This window comes from Rhineura floridana, chromosome 3 (genome assembly GCF_030035675.1).
Source record: "Rhineura floridana isolate rRhiFlo1 chromosome 3, rRhiFlo1.hap2, whole genome shotgun sequence".
Taxonomy (NCBI): Eukaryota; Metazoa; Chordata; class Lepidosauria; order Squamata; family Rhineuridae; genus Rhineura; species Rhineura floridana.
In genome coordinates, this window is record NC_084482.1 from 90,894,931 (window position 1) to 90,920,377 (window position 25,447).

At 41.6% G+C, this 25,447-nt stretch overlaps 1 protein-coding gene across 3 annotated transcripts in view; it reads left to right on the forward strand.

The window, feature by feature from the left end:
• The window catches only part of ERGIC1 (endoplasmic reticulum-golgi intermediate compartment 1), a 119,077-nt gene extending 96,246 nt beyond the window's left edge, over positions 1–22,831 (forward strand). For all 3 annotated transcript variants that reach the window (XM_061616901.1, XM_061616903.1, XM_061616902.1), the window contains 4 exons: positions 4,035–4,095; positions 5,984–6,084; positions 10,857–10,979; positions 19,963–22,831. In XM_061616901.1, the coding sequence (XP_061472885.1) occupies positions 4,035–4,095; positions 5,984–6,084; positions 10,857–10,979; positions 19,963–20,070 (393 nt within the window). In that variant the 3' untranslated portion in view covers positions 20,071–22,831. The remainder of the gene's footprint in view (positions 1–4,034; positions 4,096–5,983; positions 6,085–10,856; positions 10,980–19,962) is intronic.
• The last annotated feature ends 2,616 nt before the right edge of the window (positions 22,832–25,447 follow it).

Below are 25,447 nucleotides of genomic sequence, written 5' to 3' on the forward strand. Positions count from 1 at the left end.
GAACAGAGACAGGAAAGGGAGGTTTCATTTGTTACCTTTTCTCTCTCTCTCTAATCACCATGGGTTGAGGAATGGCATATGCTTGCCCTGTGGCTAGCGTCCTCTGGAGTGCTGTTACATAACTCTGTTTCACAATGGGGATGGCTCACCGCACTCCACCTCTTGTAACTTATTTTTCAAAGATTTTACTTCATAAGGTTGCAGTAGTATTTTCCATCACCGCCTCCTACTCATCACCCATCCACCCGTCCTTTTAATGCCATGATCCCTTTGCAGTCTGGATCTTCAACACAGGCATTTTATTATACTTACTCCACACGCACACCTCAAGAACCTTTCCAACACTAGCAGCCCAATTTTTTGCCCTTAGCTTCCAGGAGAAGCACTAAAATATTAGCTCATTTGTCTGGCCTTAATACCTATAAGGAATAGGATCAAAGCACCATGGCTAAGTATTGATGGGGACTGTAGCTCCTGGGGCCTTGAGACTGAAGGGTGAGGTGAGGGTAACTTGTGTTTTACCTTACAGACAAGATGGGAGGATTCAGCCAACTAGAGATCAGTGAGGAATATTCAAGAGAGTGGCTGCTGTCATTAGTCCTCTCGATATGAATGAATCATGTGTCTATAGGTTTACTTTCAGGCAGTGGCAGCTGATGCCCACTAGACCTGGTAGGGCTGCTAGGATGTCATGGGGGTATGGCTGGCGAGGTCACTGGAGCATGGCCAAGTTCTGGTTTTCTCCACATCCTCCTCCCTTGCAAACATACTGTGGACACTTAAGCATTGCAGTTTTACAAGCAGCACCTAACTAAACTGTAAAGTGTCTTATTTTGGTTCAGAAGGGATTTCAGCTGCTGTCACAGTTGCTTCTCTGATGGGAGAAAGTTGTGTGGCCTCTGCCTCTTTTGGTTCTTTATCCTCCTCCTTTGCAAAGAATCAGTGGACACTTATACATTGCAGTTTTAGTAATACTTAGCACCTAAAAGAGCTTTAGTCCTATGCTTGCTCTCTTGAAATACAGAAGTCACACCTCCTCAATAGTGAACAGAAACCTAGATCTCTGCTTGTTCAATAATGCTCTTCCAATCCTGTTTAAACACACACACAGTGAGTTGCTAGAAACTCTCATTTAGTAGGCACTAATGGGTAATTTGATGCTATATTTTTAAAATGAGCATCTGTAAATGTATAAATATAATGGTTAGAGTATTGGACTAGGACCTAGAGGGCCCCAGTTTCACAAATATTTTCTCGTGTGGACACTGCTGTGCAAGGGCTTGTTCCGTAGATCTGTTTCTTCAGTTTGTGTCTGCCCAAGTCTCCTGTCCTCCACAGAAAGGAAGTGAACAAGGTACACTCTCTCTTCCAAGAGAAAAGGGATCGAGGAAAAGCATGGGCAACTTTCTTTGTCTCTTGTAAGTTATCTGGAAGCAATAGTGAGAGCATCCCATCTGTCCTTCTTTGTTAGTAATGGAGCAAGGGATTTGAATCCTTCTGTACTAGTGGAAATAATGTCATGTTTCAAGAAGGGGGGGACTTACCCACTGCTCTAAAAATCACCACCAGATCTGGTTCTTGGGCAAGCTATGTGCTGATTGTTGGCATATTTTAATGCCAACCTGTGATTTTTATACACCTCCTGGGACATCCCTATATGGCCACAGCTGAAGTGTAATGGGTTGCATGAACTGTGGATCTTAAGTGCAGATGTTCTGTGAAATCCCCCAAGACTTGAATATTCAAACAGACGCTGGTGTAATAAGACTAAAAGGAGCTGCCTCAAAACACAGGCAGGCCAACGATCCATTAAGACCAGTGCTGCTTACCTCTGTTGGCAGCAGTTCTTCAGGATCTTGATCATCTCCGGTCTTCCCACGTGAGATCCTTTTCACTGGATATGTCAGTTATTGAACCTCTACATGTAAACCATTAACCATGGATTTGTGGTTCTTTCACAAAGTGACTCTTTAAAGGTGCACCCTTCCCCAGCCATGTGTTTGGCCTGGTTTTGAATCAGTGACCTCTGTAATGTGCAGCTTTGGGGTTGGCATTGTAAGGTCCTTGTTAGGCACGTGTTGTTCCTGAGACTAGCAAAAGTTAATTGATGCGTTGAGTATGCTAAAGACACAGGTATTGGAAGAAGGTGAACAATATTATTTTGTCATCCATGAGTTTCACAAGATGATAACTAAAACATTAATGTAACTGCACTCTAAGAACATGATGAAGGATCATAGCGGGAATGTTTTTGTATGACTTCTCATCTTAAACCTAGGACCCTGTTCTCTTATTCCAATAAAACTTCAACTAAAATTCTTATTTATATATTTATTGCATTTATATCCCACCTTTTCTCCAAGGAGCTCAAGATGGCATGCATTGTTGTCTTCCTCCTCATTTAATTTCTACAACAACCCTGTGAGGTAGGTTAGGCTGAGAGGCAGTGACTAGCTCAAGGTCACCCAGTGAGCTTCATGACTGAGTGGGCATTTGAACCCTGGTCTCCCAGGTCCTACTCCTGCACTCTAACCACTACTGTGGGCAGCCAAGGTAGCTTGCCATATAACGATGATATATAGTACCACCATTAAAAGCAACATCAGTAAACTAAAAATGCTAAAACAGCCCATAAAAATAACCACAGAACCTCAGAAGCTTATAAAAGATCCAGTGGGATTTTGTGTCCAGATTCCTTAAAGTACCTTGGGAGTGATTCCATTATGTAACACCCAGACACACCTCTGTAACAGATATTTACCTGAACTCATCCCTTTTCCCTTCCAAACTGGTTTCAGGAAACACTGCTGCCTGTATGTATACATTCTGAATGTGAACCAAGCTGGAGTTTCTGTGCATGACCACCCTCCCACACCTGCTGTTCGCAGTGCCAATTGCTGTGCTCTTTTCACCTATGTAGAATAGTGTGACATGAAAAAACAATCAAGAGGCCTTAGCTAATTCCCTGCTGCAGTTTTTGTCATTAGTGAATGCAATGAAGCTGCTTTACACCAAGTCAGACTGTTCATCCATCTAGCCTACTCTTATCTTTCTATTCTGACTGAAAGTGGTTTGCCAGGGTCCCAGGCAAGGGTCTTTCCCATGAACTGCCATGTGTTCCTTTTAACTGGAGCTGCCCAGGATTGATCCTGGCGCCTGCTGTGCTACTGAGCTATGGTCCCTCCCCTCTCATTTGGATGATTGCTGGTGGTGTAGCCGGAAGCTTTCTTCTCCATAAAGCATGACTGCCTCTTCCACTAGTATAGTGTATTAAATCGTGATTTGTCAGTGTTGGACAAAAGCTCATTAGCTGGCTTTTCTGAGACCCAGAAAAGAGTTAAATTGATTATTTGAATGCTTTAAGAGCATATTTTATTTTTAATTGTATTGTTTTATCACAGATGTGTTGGCCACCCTAGGCTCCTTTTGGGAAGAAGGGCAAGATATACGTTTAATGAATAACAATAAGTGTTAGAGGAAAAAAGCTACCTTAAAGTTGTATCAAAAGATCCCTTTCTGATTTTCTGTTCTCAGTACTTGAAGGCTTTAGGCCTGAATCTAATACTGGCCTTGAAGCATTATTTCTACACTATCTATGATGGGTGCAACATACTTCAGATAAGATCATGCATATATTCCATCTTTCTAGGGGAAGATGGACTCTCTTGGTCCACAGAGCTGAAATTAGCTCTGTTCAAAAATGCTACCTGTCATTAAGCTGTTCTGATATGTCTGTGAATGGGATCCAGTCAAGAAAGAGTTGCAGTCATCTCTTTGTATAATCCTTCCTTGTACTTGTGCCGAGAGACTGCAGTGTAGTATTTTTTCATGTTCAAGGACTGTGTACATGTGAAAAATCAATTTCCCAGTGGGGATGAGTGATTACATCAAAACTAAATTGCACAAAATGTAGTGCAATTTCTCCTTCTACTCTGCAGTGTTGAGGCCATCACTATTTTAAGCTAGGTTATCTTTAGAAGTATGAAAGAACAAATATAATGCAAAAGTAAATTCTTGGCTCTTTCCCTCTCCAGGTCCAGAACATTCATGGAGCATTCAATGCACTAGAGGGAGCAGACAAGCTCAGCTCAAACCGTATGTACCCTCTTAGTATTTTTCAGGGCCTTGTCTGATTGGTGAGACTGGTAGGAGCTAGCCAGGCCTTATTTAACAAAGAGTCTTGTAGCCCCTTAAAGACTAACAAATTATATAATGGTATAGGATTTTGTGAGCTAGAGTCCGCTTCATCAGATGCATGAAGTGTAATCATCAGTTGCAGAGAGAGAGATATCACACACAATGAAAGGGGCTGGGGGGAGAATAGTAAGCAGTGAGGTCAGAGGTGTCACAGCAGACCCACACTACTACCTCTCTGAAAATTGTTACAATTGTTATCTGTGTTGCTTACATAGCTGATGGTAATATTTGGATTATTATCAAATAATATTAGAGCAGCCATAGGCATGTAGGATAAGTGAACTGGATTTCACTCTTTCCTTGGCTATAGAACAGAGATCAAAAGATCCATAGTTTTCTCACCTATGACCAGACTTATAGGGAGCAGTTGATGTTTTATAGTGTTGATGTGCTCCTGTGCCCAGGAATATATGATGATGATGATGATGATGATGATGATTTGATTTATATCCCGCCTTTCCTCCCAGCAGGAGCCCAGGGTAGCAAATTACCAAAACTACTTAGAGAACATCTGCCTTGCATTCAGAAGGGCCCAGGTTCAATCCCTGCATCTCCAGATAGGAGTGGGAGAGACTCCCTGCCTGAAACCTTGAAGAGCCGCTGCCAGTCAGTGTAGACATCACTGAGCTAGATGGACCAATGGTCTGACTCAGTATAAGGCAGCTTCTTCCTAAGTAAACACAAAGGAAGGAAACAGTAAGAATTAAGATGCTGGCTAGGATCAGGCTCATTTCCTGGCTATGACACAGACTTCCTGAAAGGCCTTGTAACTCAGCCTCTCTTTGCCCTGCTTCCTTTCTACCTTTGTTTATTTATATCAAACATTTTAAGTTGTTTTTCCAGAGTCTCTAGAGCAGTCAAATATAGCCAAAATCACACTGCTAAGAAAGGATTAAAAAACAATACATTTTTTAATTGTAGGGTAGGGGGTAGCCAGACCAGGACCTCTGAAGCTGATCTTAAAGATTAGACTGGTTCATAGAGGCCATTAAATGCCCTAGTTCTACCACTGAGCTGTGACCTTTCTACTTATTGGCTGTCATGAGTTAGATTCTACACTCCAAATTTAGACTTTCTCCACTCTTTGAGCTATTTCAACTTTGCCATCACTGACATAGTCTTTCCTGTCCCATGGAACATGCAGCAGAGAGAAACACTAGCCCTCCATTCCCTCTTTGCCCCATGAAGATGTATTTCAAAGGCTTTATTCCAGGACATTGTTGTACCCTGCTGCCAGATGCTGTTGAGACTGAGTGGCTGCTTTTCTACTTACTAGGGATGCTTGAGGATTGATTATCCATCTGTGAAAGTGACCGTTGCCGATATGATATATGAAATACAAAGAATGCTTAAATGTTTTAAAGCCCAATGGCAAGGACTGAATATAGGGACATAGGTTATATACTATCCCAAATTCATTCTACACTTTGGGGGCTTCTTAAATTTCTGGTAAACTTGAGAAGGGCTGTGAGCTCCAACTCATAATAGTCCTTGCCAAAGTATGTATCACAAGTTACATTTGTATACCTTCATTTCTGGGGGCTCAGCATGCTTTGCTATGTTGATCAGATATGTGTTTCTATACTGGTAAAATGCAGAGACAAAAGTGTATTGTTACCTACAAGGCATGAATGTAGTATAGGCTGGATTAAGCCAATTTAGATTTAAAAAAAACAAAAACTTCTGCTTTTAAAGTTGCAGGGCTGTATTTCTGAGCATACTGCTGTGCTGTGATTTTTTGGTTTCTGAACATGGTTGGGTTCAGCTTTCTTTCTTGGTTATGCAGCCCTTGCATCCTACGATTATATACTGAAGATTGTTCCCACTGTGTATGAAGACATAAGTGGCAAACAACGTTACTCATACCAATATACTGTAGCCAATAAGGTAAGCATAAAACACATCCTTTGCTAGAAAAGCCTGGCTTGATGTCAGGATCATTCAGACCATGGTATTCCCGATCTCTGTGTATGGATGTGAAAGTTGGACAGTGAAAAAAGCGGATAGGAGAAAAATCAACTCATTTGAAATGTGGTGTTGGAGGAGAACTTTGTGCATACCATGGACTGTGAAAAAGACAAATAATTGGGTGTCGGAACAAATTAAACCAGAACTGTCACTAGAAGCTAAAATGATGAAACTGAGGTGATCATACTTTGGACACATCATGAGAAGACAGGATTCACTAGAAGAGACAATAATGCTGGGAAAAACAGAAGGGAGTATGTATTTATTTATTTAATGCACTTGTACCGCCCATAGCCGAAGCTCTCTGGGCAGTTTACATCCAGTAAGTAGAAAAAGAGGAAGGCCAAACAAGAGATGAATTGATTCCGTAAAGGAAGCCACATATCTGAACTTACAAGATCTGAACAGGGTGGTTCACAACAGATGCTGTTGGAGGTCGCTGATTCATAGGGTCTCCATAAGTCATAGTCGACTTGAAGGCACATAACAACAAACTGGGCAAGCCTTCAGTTAGAAGCCCTGTTTCCATTGTTGTTAACTTTCATTGTGTTTGAAGTGAGTGCAATGGCAGCCCCTGCTGGAAAAGCGAAGAACTGAGAGTAAAAAAAGTTGGTGTTCCTGCTTACTAGGGATGCTTAAGGAATTTGATAAATGCTATATGTGGCCTTTGTAAATGATATTATGTGTTTTCTGAATGCTGGGCTGCTCAGAGGTTTCCATACTTTCTTTTAATTCATCAAGGCCTCCAAATGTGAATATCCATGTGGGATGGCTGCTAAAGACAATCTCATGAAGGAACAGAGTGGTTGCTTGAATCCAGTGTCCCAACTGAATGGGATTCAGAAAACAATAAAACTCTTTCCAATCTCAAGATACTCTCACATCTGCCAGAGGTGTTTTTTTTTTTAGGGGTGGGCATGATTTCTTTCAATCAGCACTTTGAGCAGCTTGCGCCATTTGCATCTGATCACCCGCCCTTTCCCACTGAGTACTTTACTTCTGGTGTAAGATAATAACCTTGTTATATTGCCATTTATCTTTTATAAATGGTCATTTGAGCAGACATTTTAGAATTTTAGCTGGTCTTTGTCCCACCACTAATCCATTATGAGCTAGTGTAACATAGCGGCAAAAAGACTAGCCTATAAACTGCAATATCTCCATTTCAAATTTCATTTCTGCCATGAACTTCTTCGATCAGGTCAGGGCTGAACAACTTGTGCCCCGAGGGCTACATTCGATCCTTTGCCTAATTTAATGTGATTGGCAATGGAGGGGGGAGCACCAGGGGAGAGAGGAAATGGCAAAGAAACAGAGGAAGAGGAGGTGCTCCACCCATTTTTGACTCTGCCCTCCACTGATTCTAGCTCTGTCCATTACTAGTAAGTGGTTCCCAGCAGACTACCCCAAAAGGAATGTGGTCCTCAGTAGAAAAAAAGGTTCCACAACCCTTCTTTAGGTGATCTTAGACAAGCTACTGATTCTCAAGCAGCACCCCTATACCATCTCAAAATGGAGATTGTAATTCAGTTCTACCGTACATGATTGTTGTAAGACTTCTGAGATACTGTATGTAAAAGGCTGGAACATTCTAAAACAACAGCGCTTAACCTTTTTCCCTGCAGACCATTTGAAAACTGCAGGGGGTCTCAGCAGACCACTTGTTTTTGTTTTACAAATCAAAGCATGTACATAACTCATATTTTAATAACTGTAGTCTTGTCTTTTTAATGTGATAGATGTGCCTGTTTTAAAAAAAATAAAGTTCTGTGAAATTGATCTCTCTCATCAGAAAAAATAAATCAAGTACAGATATTCTTGACTGTTCAACAGCCTTTCCACAAACCACTTGAATGGAGCTCACTGATCACATTTTAAGAGCCTCTGGTCTGAAGTGTTATATATACACTGGTTTGGTGGTGGGCAATGGCAGGCAGTGGTTGTTAGTCCAACTTCAGCAGCCTTTGTTTCATTTTCTTCTGTGTTCACCCAGCCATTTGTTAACAATGCCTGTTTCTAGTCACCTCTCCTCTTCCCACCTTGTAGAATCCTTAGCTAAAACATTCCGAAAGACAAAGTCCACCTCTCTCCTTTTTAAAAATTTGCAAAGAGCATCACTGTTGGTGTAGTCCAGAGTGAGGAATTTCAGGTTCCTGATGGGAAGCTACTTACTGCAGCTGATCTCAGGGCTGATAGGGAGCCCCACCTGCAAAGGAGTGCATCCTTTCTAGCCACATCCATACCTGCCCCACACACAAAGGAAACAGATTGTTCTTGCTCCCAATCAGAGAAGCAGACTCAGGACCAGAAGACTGGATTTTTCTGCGTGAAGCTTTATTCAGCATCACATCCTAGGCATGAATCAAAATACTGGAACATCTCTCAGGATTCCAAAGATTCTAAGCTTATCTCGGGAGCAAAACGTTGCCACAACAGCCCTAAACAGGGATTACCAGACTTTTATATCAGAGTGGGTGGGCTTACATCTATGGGTTAATTCTAAGACTTTCTTTCTAGGAGTTGAAAGCATCTTCTGAAGCTGTCACATCTAATCTCCTTGACCTTGGCAAAAGTGTAAACTCTGGCTCAGACTAACTGCTTTCACTTTGTTCTCTCAGCAATTCATTGAGTTTTAATTGTTCCACAGGTACATTTGGGCTGTGTGCCTGGGCAGATTCATGACTAGATGGTTCAGGGGAAAGGAAGAAGGGATCTGGGCTTTTATCAGTAATTCTATTAGCAAGCCCAGATGCTTCTGAAGACCTTTCCCCTGTGCGTCCTTCATTCCTTTCCGCAGTACTGACAGCCCCTTCCCCAAGATCTGTACCTCACGCTTCATCCTCCCACTCTTGCCAGATGTTCTCCTTGAGGCCTATGACACAGATAGCAGTGAGGGGAAGGCATATGTGTAGAGTTAATGCATGAGGCTGTGACTTGGTCAGTAGTGTAGTGGCAAATTCAGCAATGCAGGGTCCCTTCATGATAGTCGCACCATAGCTTCGCACAGCCATACACCCAGGGTTCACCATCTTTTCTGCAATTACAGAATTACAGAACCAGAATAAAACTGCTGTGTGCATGGGCTTCCCCCCTCTCGATTTCTCTCGGTGGGCTAAATATTGTCAGAAATATTTTGATTTTAAGAATTCTGAAATGAAGCCAAGTGTGGGACTAGGATTTGGGAGACCAAGGTCCTTTGCCATGAAGCTCACTTCCCACTTACCCTAGAAGTCAGTCAGCATGAAAGGGGAGGCATGTGTTAGCTACTGTTAAGGGTCTTCTCAGTAACTGACTCGCCTCCTTTCACTCTGATTGGCTCCAATCAGCATGAAAGGACGAGGAAGCATGTTGTTAGCCAAGTGAAAAGATTCTTCTAATTCTTTTTATAAGAGCCAGTGTGGTGTAGTGGTTAGAGTGTTGGACTACGACCTGGGAGACCAGGGTTCGAATCCCCACATAGCCATGAAGCTCACAGGGTGACCTTGGGCCAGTCACTGCCTCTCAGCCTCAGAGGAAGGCAATGGTAAACCACCTCTGAATACCGCTTACCATGAAAATCCTATTCATAGGGTTGCCATAAGTCAGGATCGACTTGAAGGCAGTCCATCAATTCTTCTTATGCTGATTGGCTTGAACATAGGGACCCTGCTCCCTAAAAAGTAAGGGGTTGTGACCCTGGGCAACTACACCCCTGGACTTTGGTGACATAGAAGGAGATGGCAACAAGTTAAGCAGTGTAACATCTTATTTGTACTAAGAATGCTGGCTAACACTCTGCTAAAAGTCCAGTGCACAAGTTCCAAGATACAGTTTGGAAATGGTGAGAGAAGAGTTTCCGCTCTTGATCCTTTGTTGCTGATGTAGGGCCATAAATGGGCATTTAGCTAATGCAAGATACAAATGTTGCTGTGAGTAACAGTGAGATTAGGATTTCAAAATTGCTCCTCTTCAGTTTAGTGTAGTGGTTAGAGTGTTGGACTACGACCTGGGAGACCAGGGTTCGAATCCCCACATAGCCATGAAGCTCACTGGGTGACTTTGGGCCAGTCACTGCCTCAGAGGAAGGCAATGGTAAACCCCCTCTGAATACCGCTTACCATGAAAACCCTATTCATAGGGTTGCCATAAGTTGGAGTCTACTTAAAGGCAATCCATGTCTTCAACTAGAAACTCTATCTTTCTGTGGGTGTTTTTAAAAAAGAATAGAATGTTCAAAACGGTATGCAAATTGCGATCAGAGGAAAATTATCATTGTTGAAACAATTTGGTACAAAACTCTTAGCACAAGACTAATATTGGCTCTGTGCTATTTTGCTTATTCCTCTTCCATCCAGCATTTCTCAGGACTCTTTCAAAAGCCTCGCTTTGAAATTATTCTGGTTGCATTCCAGTCCCTGACAGTTTCATCACCAGAAATTTAAGAACAAAGAAAAGCAATACTAGTTTGGGGTTCATATTGCAGAACCTACTTGATATAGCTGTTGTCTCTTCCTACATGAGAGGGGCCTTGGTGCTGTTTTGATGGATTGGAGCTGGTAATGTTACATCAATAATTAAGTCATTGTCTTGAACAGTAAGAAGTAGCTAAGTGGGAAGTGAAGGGAAGAGGGGGAAAGCATCTTGGATGGCGGGGTCTCAGGAGCCTGTTTATAGTTTGTGCTTTTCATTTCTTGCTATGTTTTCTTTTTCAGGAGTATGTAGCGTACAGCCATACAGGGCGCATCATTCCGGCCATCTGGTTTCGCTATGACTTGAGTCCCATCACAGTGAAATATACAGAAAGGCGACAGCCCTTGTACAGATTTATCACAACGGTAAGTTGCCCTTACCCCCTCTTTTCTACTTTTAAATAGCTCACATTAGTTCCCTATGATGGAGAACTAGGCCAGAAAAGAGCCATAAAGCTGAACTTGAGGACCAACATTGTTCATTCAGGTGAGGAGGTCTAGCAGGACATTTTTAAAGGAATTGTTCCTGGGTATTAATTTTTTCATTCAAATGGCTTGCATGTAGAACCTCTGTACCATGTACAAGTCCTGATGTTTGGATTGAGGCAAAAGTAGTTCAAAAAGGAGTGCATACAGCCTTGCAAATTGCATTTATACAAGTTACTGGCCTAGCAAAATTCTTACTAGCCTGCCCACCCACCCACATATACATGTATATACACATATACAAATACATGAATTATATAATCAATTAAAATTAAAAACTACTACTGATCCATGCCATGCTATAGCAGAATTCTTATGAAAAAAGAAAAAAGATACAGAGAACAGATACATCGCACTGTTTAGACAGTGATTTGTTAAGAGGTTTTTCAGAAAGACTGGTGGTTTGTAATAATCCTAAGAATTATTTTGTAATGTGTCCCCATGTTCTACTGTTTCTAGTCAATTTAACTACAATTTCATACCTCTAGTCAGTGTTTCAGTGGCTTCCAATCTGAATGTGTTCTTGGTTTACTGATTACATTTTATGTGACCATTTGTGTCCACTGGGTGTACATTTGGACACTGAACTATTACTTTAAAAATGTCTTGAGCTCTAGTCTCTTGCACAATCTGGGCTCTAATAATAAGTACCTTGTTCTAGAGGTTCCACCCATTTTGTATCACGACTATAGAAATTCTCCACCAAAATACACCCATGTCTTGTATGTACAATCTTTGCACTTCCACCATGTTGAAATACCAGTCCTCTTTCTAGGATTGAAATTAGAGTGAGAGAAACAGGGCTACTGTACATTATTACGGTCAATGACTCTCTGAGTTGTCATCATTCCTGCTATCCCAACCTTTCCTAATGCTGCCTGCTTGTCCTTCTACATCATGGTTGTCTTGGAGACTGGCTAGTCGTCATTACTGTGAAGAGGCTATAGCCTTCTGGCCCAGCCAGAGATTATCCGCTTGTGGCAGCTGGAGTTATTGTTAAGTGGGGCAGACCTCAGAAGCACCCTGAATCTTGTTAAGCAGCAGATGCTTAGTTAAATGCTACAAAGGAGGCTCACGGAAAGAGCACCTGCTGTTCCTTTTGTTGGGTAGTTTGTTTACCAGGCTGCCCCCATACAACTCTCACAGAAACATTGAAGTGTTTTTCAATGTGTTCTTATAAGCAAGGTGGGAAAAGACCCTAGCAGGCCATGAGAGAATTTATCCAGGTTTGGAAATGTAAAACATCCTATTATTACCTTACAGGGAATGGAACTTTTTAGTGTTGCTCACCGTGGGAACTTTAAGCAAGCTGCCAGGCAGAATAGTGTTGATGTGGATGTATGACTGGTCAGTTGGATGCAGTTCTATTATATTTGGTGTGTATTTGTTTATAGTAGGAGTGACATAAATATGTTGGTTGACTATTTTGGATGGAATTTCCATTATTGTTCTATGGCACACAGAGTGTGACAGCACACATAAAAACCTGTTGGTAAAATACTTGGGGGAGAAAGAGTGTCATTAAACAAAAGTGTTGTTTTGTCCACATATTCACTGGCTATATACAACAGGAATGAGAGAACACCTGTCTGCTGCCTACTACTTCTGGATTTGATAGGAATATTTAATTTTACTTCATGTATTTGTGACCTTCCCTTCCTTCAAGGAGCTCAGAGCAGTGCTTTAGCCTAACTACCTTATTGGATTGTTGTGAGACTGGAAGACAATTCTCCTGTTCATTTATTTATTTTATATCCCACCTTTTTTCCAGTGATCTCAAGGCAGAATAATGGCTCTTCATCTTTTATCCTCACAACAACCCTGTGAGGTAGGTTAGGTTGAGAGACAGTGATTGTGAGCTTTATGGCTGTGTGTGTGTGTAGATTTGAACTTGGTCCTCCCCAGTCCTAGTCCAACACTCTTAACCACTATACCACACAAGCTCTCCAGTGAGCATCCTAACTGATAAGTTTTAAGAAGTGAAATGGGGCTACTCAATATAAAGTAGCAATTTCTACTTAATTGGGGACTCTATTATGTACACAGAAGTATATACCTTTGCTAATTAAAATAAACAAAAAACATTTAAAAAACGACCAATCATTGTGGCTTGACAAGGACCTGAGAGCTTCCTTTACTTTCATTATGCTGATGCCCACTGAACTTATAGAAATACGGCATGTGAAGTAATTGTCTCCATTGGCTGGCGATGAAACTTCCAGATTTACATTAGTTGCCAAAGATAGGAATTCCATACCTTTTATTGGGTTAAGGAGTGGGAACATGCAGCTATCCAGTCACAGCTATGCCAACAATCATAGCTTTCTCCATTGTTTTCTGTTGGTACCTCTTTCTTCTGCCTTATTAAAAAAAGTGGGGGAAGGGTCTATAGGAAACAGAAGTCCGGGAGATTGTGAGAACCTATGATGAACAATAGGTAAGGCATAGAATGCTAGTTTGTGTGTGGGTGCTGGGGAGAAGTGAACATGAAAGGTAGGTGAGGAGTGGGAACTGACTTGCTCATGTCCAAAGAGCTTATGACAAGTACCTCAAGGGGAATTAGGGATTGGGATAATGTATGCCATGAAGTTAAAAACAAACCTTACTTCCCTGCACTATATAGGGATGTTTCAGGAGCAAGAAAAGGTAGAAGGATACCTTTTCATTTTCCCATTCTCCAGTGCCACTTCTTGCTTTATAGCGATAAAATGCTCAGGTTTAGGGGCAGCCAACCCAAGACCTGATCCCTTGAGCAATAGATAACACAGCAGGCCTTGAGACAGGGGAACAAAAAAGTAACTTTCTTCCCTTCTTTAAATTCCTCCTTCACTGCAGCGGCCTGAACAATGGTACAAGGCTCCTGTTCCGGGTCAGGTGGAACTCTGGGTAGGAGCCTCCTCTTAGGGGGTGGGGATACACTGCAACATTGTGTTGTAGGTCCTAGTTGTCATTGTCTAAAATATGTGTGGCCAATTCCAAAGCAAGTAAGGTCTATTGGATCTTTCTACTTTTGAGTAGTGAGCCCTTAGCACCAACCACTAAAAGATGGATCACTTGTATGTCTTACTTTCTGGACCAGCATGTCAACAGCTGTCTAAACTAAGGGGATTCTAATGCAGAAAGGGGGATGCTTCTACAGAACCTCATTCCTAGCCTTTTGGACAAGAATTTTTATTTCCTTTTTTTAAAAGACTCCTCCATCCCCTCTTTCTTTGCTGAATGCTTCTACCTTTGATTTTTGATGACACCAAAATCAAAAGGCTTTTTAAAATGCATGAAGAGGAGGCAGACACTAAGCAGATGCCAGGTATGTGTGAGTCATAAGCACTCAGTGGTGCAGAGCTGTACAGATGAATATGTTTTTCTCTGGGTGTGTTTTTTTTTTTTTTTGTATTTGCTGTTCTGAAGTCATATTTTCCTGCCCTCAGTGCAGAAAGTACATTCCCTCCTCTCTACTTGCGGTATAAAACCTTCATGTCAGCTGATCTACATGGGTTGAAATTGCCTAACTCATTCTGCTGTCATTTTCCCTGAAAAGTAAGTTTGCATCACTCTTGGAGGAAGCGGAGGAATAGACGGATAGGGATGAGTGACAGTGGAAGCCATAACAGTCTCTTTAAATATATATTAATTGTACCAGGGGTTTTGGTGGCTTTTGTTCCAGAGAATGGTAGCTGTGCTCTGAAAAATGCATTTACCTAGACTTTCTGTCACTGAAGTGTCTTCCCATTTTTCTGAGCTTACTGGACACAAACCTGAGTTAAAAATACACATAGAAATGAGCAATTCCCTCCCTCCTTGCCTCCTCTTGCTGCTACTTGTTATTAAAACCTTGTTCACTCATGCTGTCTAATTCCCTTTCCAATTTTAAGTCATTGTTCTCTTTGGCTGCATGGTGGTAGGTATATGTGAGTGAAGAGGGGGCTCAGCTTCGCCCTGTGAAAGGTTTACAGCTCGTTTTCTTGAGCTGCTTTACAGCCCAGTCTTATGTCTCCTCCCACTGGGTTCAGTGGGGCTTGCTCTCCAGTAATGTCCATAGGATTGTAGCCTCAAAGACATAATCCCTTACCACATGTTTGTTTCCTATGTGTCCAAAGTCTCTCTCTTAAAATCTTATGTCCCTAGGACACAAGCCTTGACCTCATATTTCTTTATTGGATTTGAGAAATTATTGAGCTTTTTTCTCACCTGGATTAATATATTTATCCATTTTGAATCTCACTATTGGGGTGGGGGGAGAGTCAGTGTGGTGTAGTGGTTAGAGTGTTGGACTGCAACCTGGGAGACCAGGGTTCAAATCCCCACACAACCAAGAAGCTCATTGGGTGACCTTGGGCCAGTCATTGCCTCTCAGCCTCAGAGGAAGGCAGTGGTAAAACCACCTCTGAATACCATTTACCATAAAAACCCTATTCAAAGGGAAGCCATAAGTCGGGATCAATTTGAAGGCAGTCCATTTCCATTTCATTGGGGTGGGGAACTTTTAGATAATTTCCATCAGCTCCTGCCAGCATAACCAATGGCAATGTATGATGGAAGTTATTTAAGGCCACAGGTTCCCCACCCCCTCACTATTAAATATAGATAGGCTTTATTACCTAGTGGCTGAAGTGTTGGGCTTGCTAAGGAACAGGTAACATCATCGTTTCTCCATTTTGGAAATCTGAAAAATTCTCAGCATCAATCTGCTGTGAATGTGTGTGAGATAAAGACTGCATGGTGCTATGTGTGCTAGAAATACTTTGACAACTGATAAACAAGGAAGTATAGAAGATATTTGTATTTAGAGTGCCGAAGAAACCATGCAGTGGCGATTAAACTCTCAAGTGGGAGAAAGAAAAAGGAGATTGCAGAGAAGCTGAATAAATTATCTTGACAAAAATGGAGGGCAGATTCTTGTGCATGAATTAACTTTCTCTGGAAGGGAGCCTGAGGAACAGAGGCAAATAGTGTTGACAAGAGACAGGTTCTAAGCTTTATTGACAAATTAAAAACAAACAAATCATCAGGTTTAGATGGCATCCCACTGGAGAGTTCCTAAAGAACTCAAATGTGAAATTAATGATCTTATAGCAAAAATATGTAATTAGTCACCAAGATCAACTTCCATATGTCAGGACTGAAAAGTGGCCAATGTACCACCAGGGGGGATCTTGGAAATGACAGACCGGTTGGCTTAATGTCTGTCCTGGGCAGATTTGTGGAAAGCATTATTAAATATAGAATTAATAATGTAATCAAAATTAATAATTTATATTATAGAACTTTACATAATTTTTTAAGAAAGTAAGGTGGCCATTGTGTCTAAAAACTTTGCCTCCTTGTCATGAACCAAACTTGCATTTACCTAGTCTCTGTGAAGGTAACTGAAATTGCCAGTTATTTCAGCCTTTGAATGCTTTCTGACAAAGAGAGGGAGCAATCTTAAGATCTCTCTCTCTCTCTCTCTCCTTCCTCTGTGGGCTGTATCCCATTGGTTCTCTCTATTCCACCAGGTTTCTATTATGCCCACTAAATCTCAGGATTGCTCTCAGCATTTTGGCCAGGGATGCAATAGTATGTCCTCAATATTAAACTACTTTTCAGGGCTGATATTGCCACCCATTGCAATTATGTGGAGAGTTTACTTCTCTTAGATTTTCTACTTTATTGGATTCTATTTGAGCAACAGAGCTATACCACTCAGTATGCACCTTCTGTCCTTTCTGTAGAGTTTGTATCCATGATTAACTCTATCCCATCTGTTCTCTCTATTCTACCAGGTTTCTATTATATCCACTAAATCTATGTTCTCTTTTACAACCAAGCACTCCAGCAACCTCATCTTTGCTCAGAGGTTTCTAACATTAACATATACAAATCTGTACATTTTATTCCTCCCGAAATGTCTTTAGCTTGTGCATTTTCCCTCATCACCTTTACATGTTTTGCAGTAGACTCTTTTAAATTAATTCTACCCCACCCACATTTGAATAACCTCGAATATTTCCACCATCATTCCCTAAAGTTCTTGTCTTGAACCAAATACTTCCCGGCTCATGTTTGCTTTCTCCCAGAAATCAGTGTAAAAGGTGCTCTGTGACTTTTTTAATATCAGAGGAGTAGTAGGCAAGTTCCATTTCAGTTCAAGTGGACTGACTTGTCCCAAATGTTTCCCAGTTATTAACACATCTAAACCCCTCCTCCCAATACCATTGTCTCACACATTCATTGAGACCTTCTCAGTTCCACCTGTCTAGCTGGCTCTGCATGTGAAGAAATAGCATTTCTGAGAGTGCTACCTTGAAGGTCCTGGACTTCAGTATCTTACCTAACAACCTAAATTTTGCTGCCAGGTCTATTTGACTATGTTTGCCAATGCCACTGGTGCCAACATGCACAATGACTGCTAACCTCTCTCCAACACCCCACCATCTCCCAGCCTATCTCGATAACATGGTAATGCCCATCATGTTTAGACCTGGCAAGAAAGTCATCATAGTATCAACATACCCATCACAAACACATTCTATATACGAACAACTCATTCTCCAAGTCCCTACCTTAATGTAACGCAATCAGCACCATCTGTTCACAAGAAGAATGTAATAGCAGGCTTGGGGGAATCACAACCTTTGTAGAACTACAAAGAACCTTCAAGACACTCTAAAGGGGAGGACTCCAAAAACATCCCATTAAGGACTAAGTGTGCTCAGTGGCCATAGAATTCTTACAGATTATATGGGGAAGAACAAAAATCCGGATTGGGGGTGAGGAGTGGGAACAGAATATCCTAGAAGAGAACCTGGATGACTGACTGGCTGGCACCCTAAACAGGAGCATGCCACGCTGCAACATTCTGTTGCAAATTCTACTTGTCTCTTTGTGTTTCTAATGTGTTTGAATAAGGCTGCAATCCAGTACATGTCTGCTCAGAAGTAAACTCCATTAGGTTCAATGGGACTTACTCCCAGGAAAATGTGTAATGGATTGAAGACTTGCTCGTTACTAACCTTGGAGGCATATTCTTGGTGTGAGAGGTGATCAGAGCTGACAGGTTAGGTCCTTTCTAATGGATCGTTTGCCACCCTGGGCTCCTTCTGGGAGGAAGGGTGGGATATAAATTTAATAATAAATACAAATAAATCAAATCATTTCCCTCTTTCTTAGTATGGTGCCCTCATCCTCTGAGACTCTCATTGTCTATGGCAGTGGAGTTACTGTCTGCCTGAGAGTGGCATCCTGGTCACCTCTCGGTTGGATTACTGTAATGCGCTGTACGTGGGGTTACCCTTGAAAACGGTCCGGAAATTACAACTTATACAAAATGCTGCGGCTCGACTACTTACAAACTGTCGCCGCCGGGAACACATCACCCCAGTGTTGTTCGACCTACACTGGCTCCCAGTTATTTTCCGGGCCCAATTCAAGGTGTTGGTATTAACCTTTAAATCCCTATATGGTTTTGGCCCAGTTTATCTGATGGAGCGCCTCCAGCGCCACCAATCATGCCGCCCAACAAGATCAGCCACACAGGAACTTCTCTCAATCCCGCCAACTAAAACAGCTAGGTTGGCGGGGACAAGAGAGAGGGCATTTTCAGTGGCGGCCCCCACTCTCTGGAACTCCCTCCCGTATGACCTTCAACATGCCCCTTCCCTGAATGTATTCCGCCAAGCTTTGAAGACCTGGCTCTTCAGACAGGCCTTTGGGACTTCCGGGGAGGGTTAAATTTTTACGACCAATAGCCTACTACTCTGTACTGGAACTGTTTTATTGTTTTATTGTTATATTGTATTTTATGATGTATTTTATTATGATGTAATGTATTGTTGTTAAATTGTACGTCGCCTAGAGTGGCCATTGGCCAGATAGGCGACCCACAAATTAAATTATTATTATTATTATCCTTGTGTCACGACCCTGAAGATCTCATCTAGATACCTATCTCTTTCACCCAGTATTTCCAGGTCAGCTTCCTTGGCCTAAAGGAAACAAACCTGTTCCCAGATTGCCAGGAGTCAATTTATTTACTTATTTTTAATTCACCATTTCATTGCATCAAACACATACACACAGTGGGTTGCTCCTGCAACCCTGCTGTCTTTCTGCCTTCATAACTGTTGTCTATAGGGTGTATTTCATTGGAAAGCTAAGATTTGGGATGTCAAATGAGTTTTTACTGCTCAGTCGCCTTGCCTGGCTGCTTCTCTTTTTCCTTAATGCTTTGTTGATGCTGTTGGGATGGTTTGTGAAATGTGAAAAGGAGAGGACAGTACTGAAGGAGCATCAGCGGTTACCATTACTGTTGAACATTGATTCAGTTGCAATAATGTGTGCTAGATGCTGTAGAGCAGCCTTTCCCAACCAGTGTGCCTCCAGATGTTGTTGGACCACAATTCTCATCTTTCCTGACCATTGGCAATGCTGGCTGAGGCTGATGGGAGTTGTGGTCCAACAGCATCTGGAGGCACACTGGTTGGGAAAGGCTGCTATAGAGGTACTGGTGCTGAAATGATATGTGTCTCTGCACAGTGGGTTTCATGTCTAAAGCAGAGAGGGAGGACCAAAGGTAAAGGGTAGAGAATGGGAGATTGATTAAAGAGTAATGAGGATTGGGATGTGTTAACTAGCAACAGAAGATGCATAAAAATATTTTACCATAGTATTTATGCAAAGGTTATGCATGCTGTTGGATCTGAATGTGGGAAATGAGGCTCAAGTCCCTACTCATCTCTCTGGGTGATCTTATTTTTAGCCTCGCCTATATTCTGCCTAAAAACAGCTAAATGGAAACCAAGCAGGACCTCTGTCTCGTACTCTTGGAGAGGGGGTGGGGACACAAACTCTACTCATCATTTCCTTTTTTCTTTCAACATCTCAGATTTGTGCCATCATTGGAGGAACGTTCACTGTGGCTGGGATTCTTGACTCCTGCATTTTTACTGCCTCTGAAGCCTGGAAAAAGATCCAGCTAGGGAAGATGCAGTAGCAAAGCAACTCTCCTCCAAGTCCTACGGGAAGAAGCAAAGAATGAGAACCACACTGCTATCCATTTTTCTTCTTTGTATCAGTTTCAGTTGGTATATGTTGCTTTAGTTAGTTAATTGAAGACTTTGTAAAGGAGCAAACAAATCTAGTAGAGTAATCCTAATAAGGAGCTGGGAAGGTGCAAGGCACTGGATGCACCACTACATTCAAAGCAGGGCAGAAGGTGGGGTGATCACTCTGTTGGCATAGCTGAGGACCCAAGGACTGGGTCCCTCAAGGGGGTCCCTGGGGCATGGATCCAGCAGATCTAAAGTTGCCAGGACTGTGTCCTTGCCTCATTTTGGAGCTTTCTGTACCCTGTTGCCAGCAGGAGAACTGTCACTGGGAGATTGCCCCTCCTCAGCCACACTCCTCTCTACTGGCAGAGGCCAACAGAATCAATACCACGTCCTACCACCCCCTCTCCAGCCAGTGAAATGTTAGGACAGGATTGTGCTCCAGGTCTTTGGACGATGGCAGCACTAACAAGGGGTTCATATGGTGAAAATGATTTTCTGAGGTTAGTTACCTTTTATGTTTTAAAACTAAATCCTATGGATCTGGCTAATAATAGTTTTAAAACCTTGCAAGTTCTGAAGTAAAGGCAAAATCTAATTATGCAAATCAGATTTTCACTCAAAACAAGACAGTCATGTTGTCTTGTGATAAAAACTGCATAGTCTGGATATTCAAAATAACAGTGACAGGTCATTTGATCTGTTGTGAAATATTAGTTCTCTACGGTGAATGCAAGCACATTAGGGGAGATGGCATCGAGATATTTTAGATACTCGCTGAAAAACTCCCCTTTGTGCGCATGTAGTGGTGGTGACACTATTAAACAGAATTAAATGTTAAACAGTAATTGATTCTCCAGCAAAACTATAGAGGAGAGAACAATCTATCTCTCTTAGTCTTCTGGGATGTTAAACATTTTTAAACTTCTTTTCAGAAACTGAATATCCAGTCTTAGTATTAATAAATGGGATAAGATAACAGGGAAAAAATAGAATACATGAAATAAGAACTGTAATATGCGGCCTTTGTATATGAAGGGGAGTATCTCTACTGATGTATTTTTGTGACTTTCTTCTGCCTCTTGAAACACAGACCACTCACCATGTTGAGGTTAGCATGTTTGACTTGAAGGAGCGGAGTACTTAGACACTCAAGTAACCTGGGAGGATGAGCATCATTTTGAAAGTCACAAATGCAAAGAAGATAGGACTTAGCCCCCCCCCAAGGAATCCAAATCCTTGTACACTTTTTCCAGTCGTTTGCCTCTCTTGAAACTTACTTTAGATTGTCAACATTTGCCAAACTGACAACCATGAAGGCAAAGGGCATATTGTCATATTATTTTCTGATGCATAGGAGATAGGCACAGCACTGTGAAAAACAAGATTGCTATATGGAAGTTTTCTGCAGGTGTATTTCAGTCTCTGTATAAAACAATAGTTTGTTCAAGCTCACAAAGGCAGAAAGACAGAAATACTACCAGGAGTAGTTTTTAATATGCTGTTGACACTGGGAAGTACAATAAGATCTATAATTTCCATAGACGTCAAGTAGACCTTTTATATATGAACCAACTGATAATTAATTGCATGCTTTGTACATTTTATATCACCTAGGTATAAATACACGTTGGCTGTGTGTTCTCTAGGTTTTGCTGCACCTCTTAAAATAAACACTAAGAATTTCCATGTTACAATTTGCTGGGAGCAGGGACGGAGCATTCTTTTGCTGCTAAAATAATGTATGATCTTTTAAGGATAACCTTTTTTTAAATTTGGAAGTGTCAAATCAATACACTGTGACTAAATGATTTTGGAAGTATTTCACCAGAAGTATTTCATGGCACAATTCTGTGCATATTTACTTGGCAGTAAGTCTCATGGAGGTCAATGGAGTTTATTTCTAGCTAAGAGGAAATAGGATTACAGCAAGGATGGGGAACCTGTGCCCCTCCAGGCATTGTTGGACTATAGTTCACTTCATCCCTGAACATTGGCCGTGCTGATGCTGGCTTGCAGGGCCATCTCGTGTGTGTGCACCTGGTATCAGCAGCCACTCTTCCTGGCCAACTCTGCGGTCTCCCTCCAACCCTGTGAGGCTCTCGACCTCCTCTTTTCCTAGATGAAGGCAGGGTGGGAGGATTTCAGCCAGTGCTGCTGCCGCCAAAGTGATGGCAAAACAACAGCAAAAAGTAAGCCAGGGGAGGGGCTGCCACCATCACCATTGCTATGAAGAAGAGGATGGGCGGGAGAGGCAGGAGGAAAATGAAGACAAGAGGGTGGAACACTATGATTTGCCCCAGGCATGCCCCCAGGGATGGCCCTGCTGGCTGGAGCTGAAGGGAGTTGGATTCCAATACCTGCAAATTAGCCCACCCAGCCCCAGATTACAGCCTTAATCTGGCCAGTACGTATGTTTGAAAATTTCACGGTGTTATGGTGTATGGAAGATAGTAACTTTTATTAAAATTCTTGCTGATTTTATTTCTTACCATCCCTTTCTTTCTTGATTTCCCCTCACCCCAGTCCTTTTACAATAATAAAACATCTGTAGAATTTCAATTTTTCTTACGAAATGATTTATTATATTGATGTAAAACTGGATCTTGTAACTTCCTGTATCTTGTTTAATATTTGGATGGATTTTATATATTTTTTTCAGTTGCAAAAATCAAATTGAAAATAATACATGAATGTTCACTTCTATCTCTCTTTGCTTTTCTTACATAGAAATGAGGATGGATCTTTCTGATGAGGACATTCCGTATAAACTATACTAATGCTGTGACGCTTTTTAAAGATTTCCTCTTGTTAATAACCATTCAGAAAAAAGGCAAATTAAGACCACACCTTTAACTGGAGAATCTCTGCTTGGACAGTGTTGGACTAACCCACTATCATTTGTTTATTTATGTGTGCGCGCACACACACATATATTTATACTTGCTGGAGGAATGGGCAGGTTCAGTTCCAGCCATGGTTATGTTAGGTCCAAACCCAACACGCAAGCTGTCCTGTCTCCCCAACTCGCTTATTACACCCCGGGAAGAGTGCGGAGCTGAGTGCAAATGAACCCACTATCAGAGATCAAACAACACGAAACAACACCTTTGCAAAGGGGACCCAATACTTACAAGCCGAAGCAGGCGAGCATGGGAACCTCGTTTATTGGTGGTCAAGGGTTTATATAGGCTTACCCCGAAGTTTACAATATCGGGTTCACGTCATAAAACATAAAAGACACAATTGCTAACTGCCATAGCTTTAGGCCATATGTAAGGAGGTAAAGGGGTACAGGGGGAAGGACAAAGTGGAAACATCAAGACTATCTCTTAGACTCTTTGTCCGCATATTTCGCATGTCCTTGAGATAAGCACTATGCAGGAACAGACAAAGGCAGATGAGAAGAGGAGGCCCAGTTGCAACCGGGCGCCCCCTAAACCAAACACAGACATGGTATTATTCTTCCTTGCATATCAAAAGGGAATAGTACATCTCAAGGATATGAGGGACAATGGAACAGCATTTGACATTTCTATGTGAGGCACATTGGCAGCAATAAGCAAGGCTACAAGCATACATGAGATACAGAAATGCATAGTAGGGAAGTTTCATTTGCACTCAGCTCCGCACTCTTCCCGGGGTGTAATAAGCGAGTTGGGGAGACAGGACAGCTTGCGTGTTGGGTTTGGACCTAACAGTTACACTAGTCCAACCCTGAACTGCAATAATAAAAAAGGGAAATGACAAGATAAGCTTAGAGATTCTATTTGCAATCAAACAGTATATAGATTTTGTTAAATAAGAAATAAAATAAAACAAGTATCAAACAAATATTCATGTACACATTGAAACTATGGTAGTAACTTCTTTAACAATCTGATTGCTATTACATTGAGGGCCTTTTGGCCATAAGGCGGGATATAAATTTAATAAATAAACAACTCCATTCTGTATATAAGAAAATGCAATTATCTTCATAATCTTTCGGATGCTCAGAACAGCAAATAAATAGTCTAAATGAAATAGCTCACAATCCTTTGAGTTTGATGTTCAAAATAGTCGTTTGTAAAAGGCAGAGTCATCTTTCCTTCCTACTCAAGTCCTGCAAAATAGTTAAAAGCAAGCTTCATTGACTGCAGGCCTTCCCTGCTCTTCTAGAGTAGCTTCTCTTCCTGGGCCAAGCTGGAATCTTCAGAGAGCCCATCCTTAAATGCTACGTACTGAGCGTGCTCCAACAGCTAGCTCCAGGAAGAGAAGGTGGGAAAGCAATTGCCACACCTTATGCAGGTACAGGTATACTGGATTTCTATTCAATACAACTTCCAAATCTAACAATGACAACATTAAGGTTATAGTGGCATGAGACATATGAACAGTTTTTTGAACAGGTTGAAGAGTGCCCATATTGCAGCATTTCTAAGTTTCTGCCTATGTAGCTATCAAGGGAATTTTCTTAGTATTTTGCTAGACTTCAAGTTGACTTTGTTTTGTTTTTTGAAGTAGCTATTAGCATATTTTAGCCAAATAACTTGTTCATTGTACTAGTAGTGACTTTGTTTAAATTTCCAATTTGTCCCATCCTAAGACACCAAGGCAGGTAATACCACATATAGAACCAAATTGTCCAGTGCATTCATGTAGATTTTTATAAGCCTTTCTACCCCAAAGCCCTCCCACCCTAAACTAGGCAATGGGGAAGACAGAGGGGTGGGAAAAAGAATATGAGCAAATACAATTGACACATTTTATTTATTGTACTTTGTTTTACCAGTCACCAGCATTCTCTGGACAACATACAAAAAATATAAAAACAGTATAAATCCACAACAATCCACATAAAGTTCTATATAGCAGTATTAACACTAAAATAGTCATTTTGTTTTACTGGCATTATATTTTTAAAAACTAGATGGTATTTTCTGCTCCTTTTCCAGTCTGCCCTTATCTACATACCCAACCTTGCTGTGGGAGTTGAATCTATCTTCAGCATTGGAGACAGGACAGCATCCACCACCCACCACACCCGAGAGTGGCAGGCAAGCTTAGGGGGTGCAGGGCAGGCCACATAGCATACATAATTCTGCCTTCAACACCCCACTGCAACTGCCCGCCCCTCAACACCTGCCACCTGAGGCAGTTTCCTTGCTCTGTCTTACTATTTATTAAATTTCCACTCCACTCTTCCTCCCAGATGAGGCCAGGGCAACAACCAACACCATAGCAAAGCAATACAGTTTTAATTAAATCAAATATCCTCATAGCTAATACTGTAACAGTTGGCAGGATCAGTGTATTTTAGCTAACAAATGCCTGGCTTGA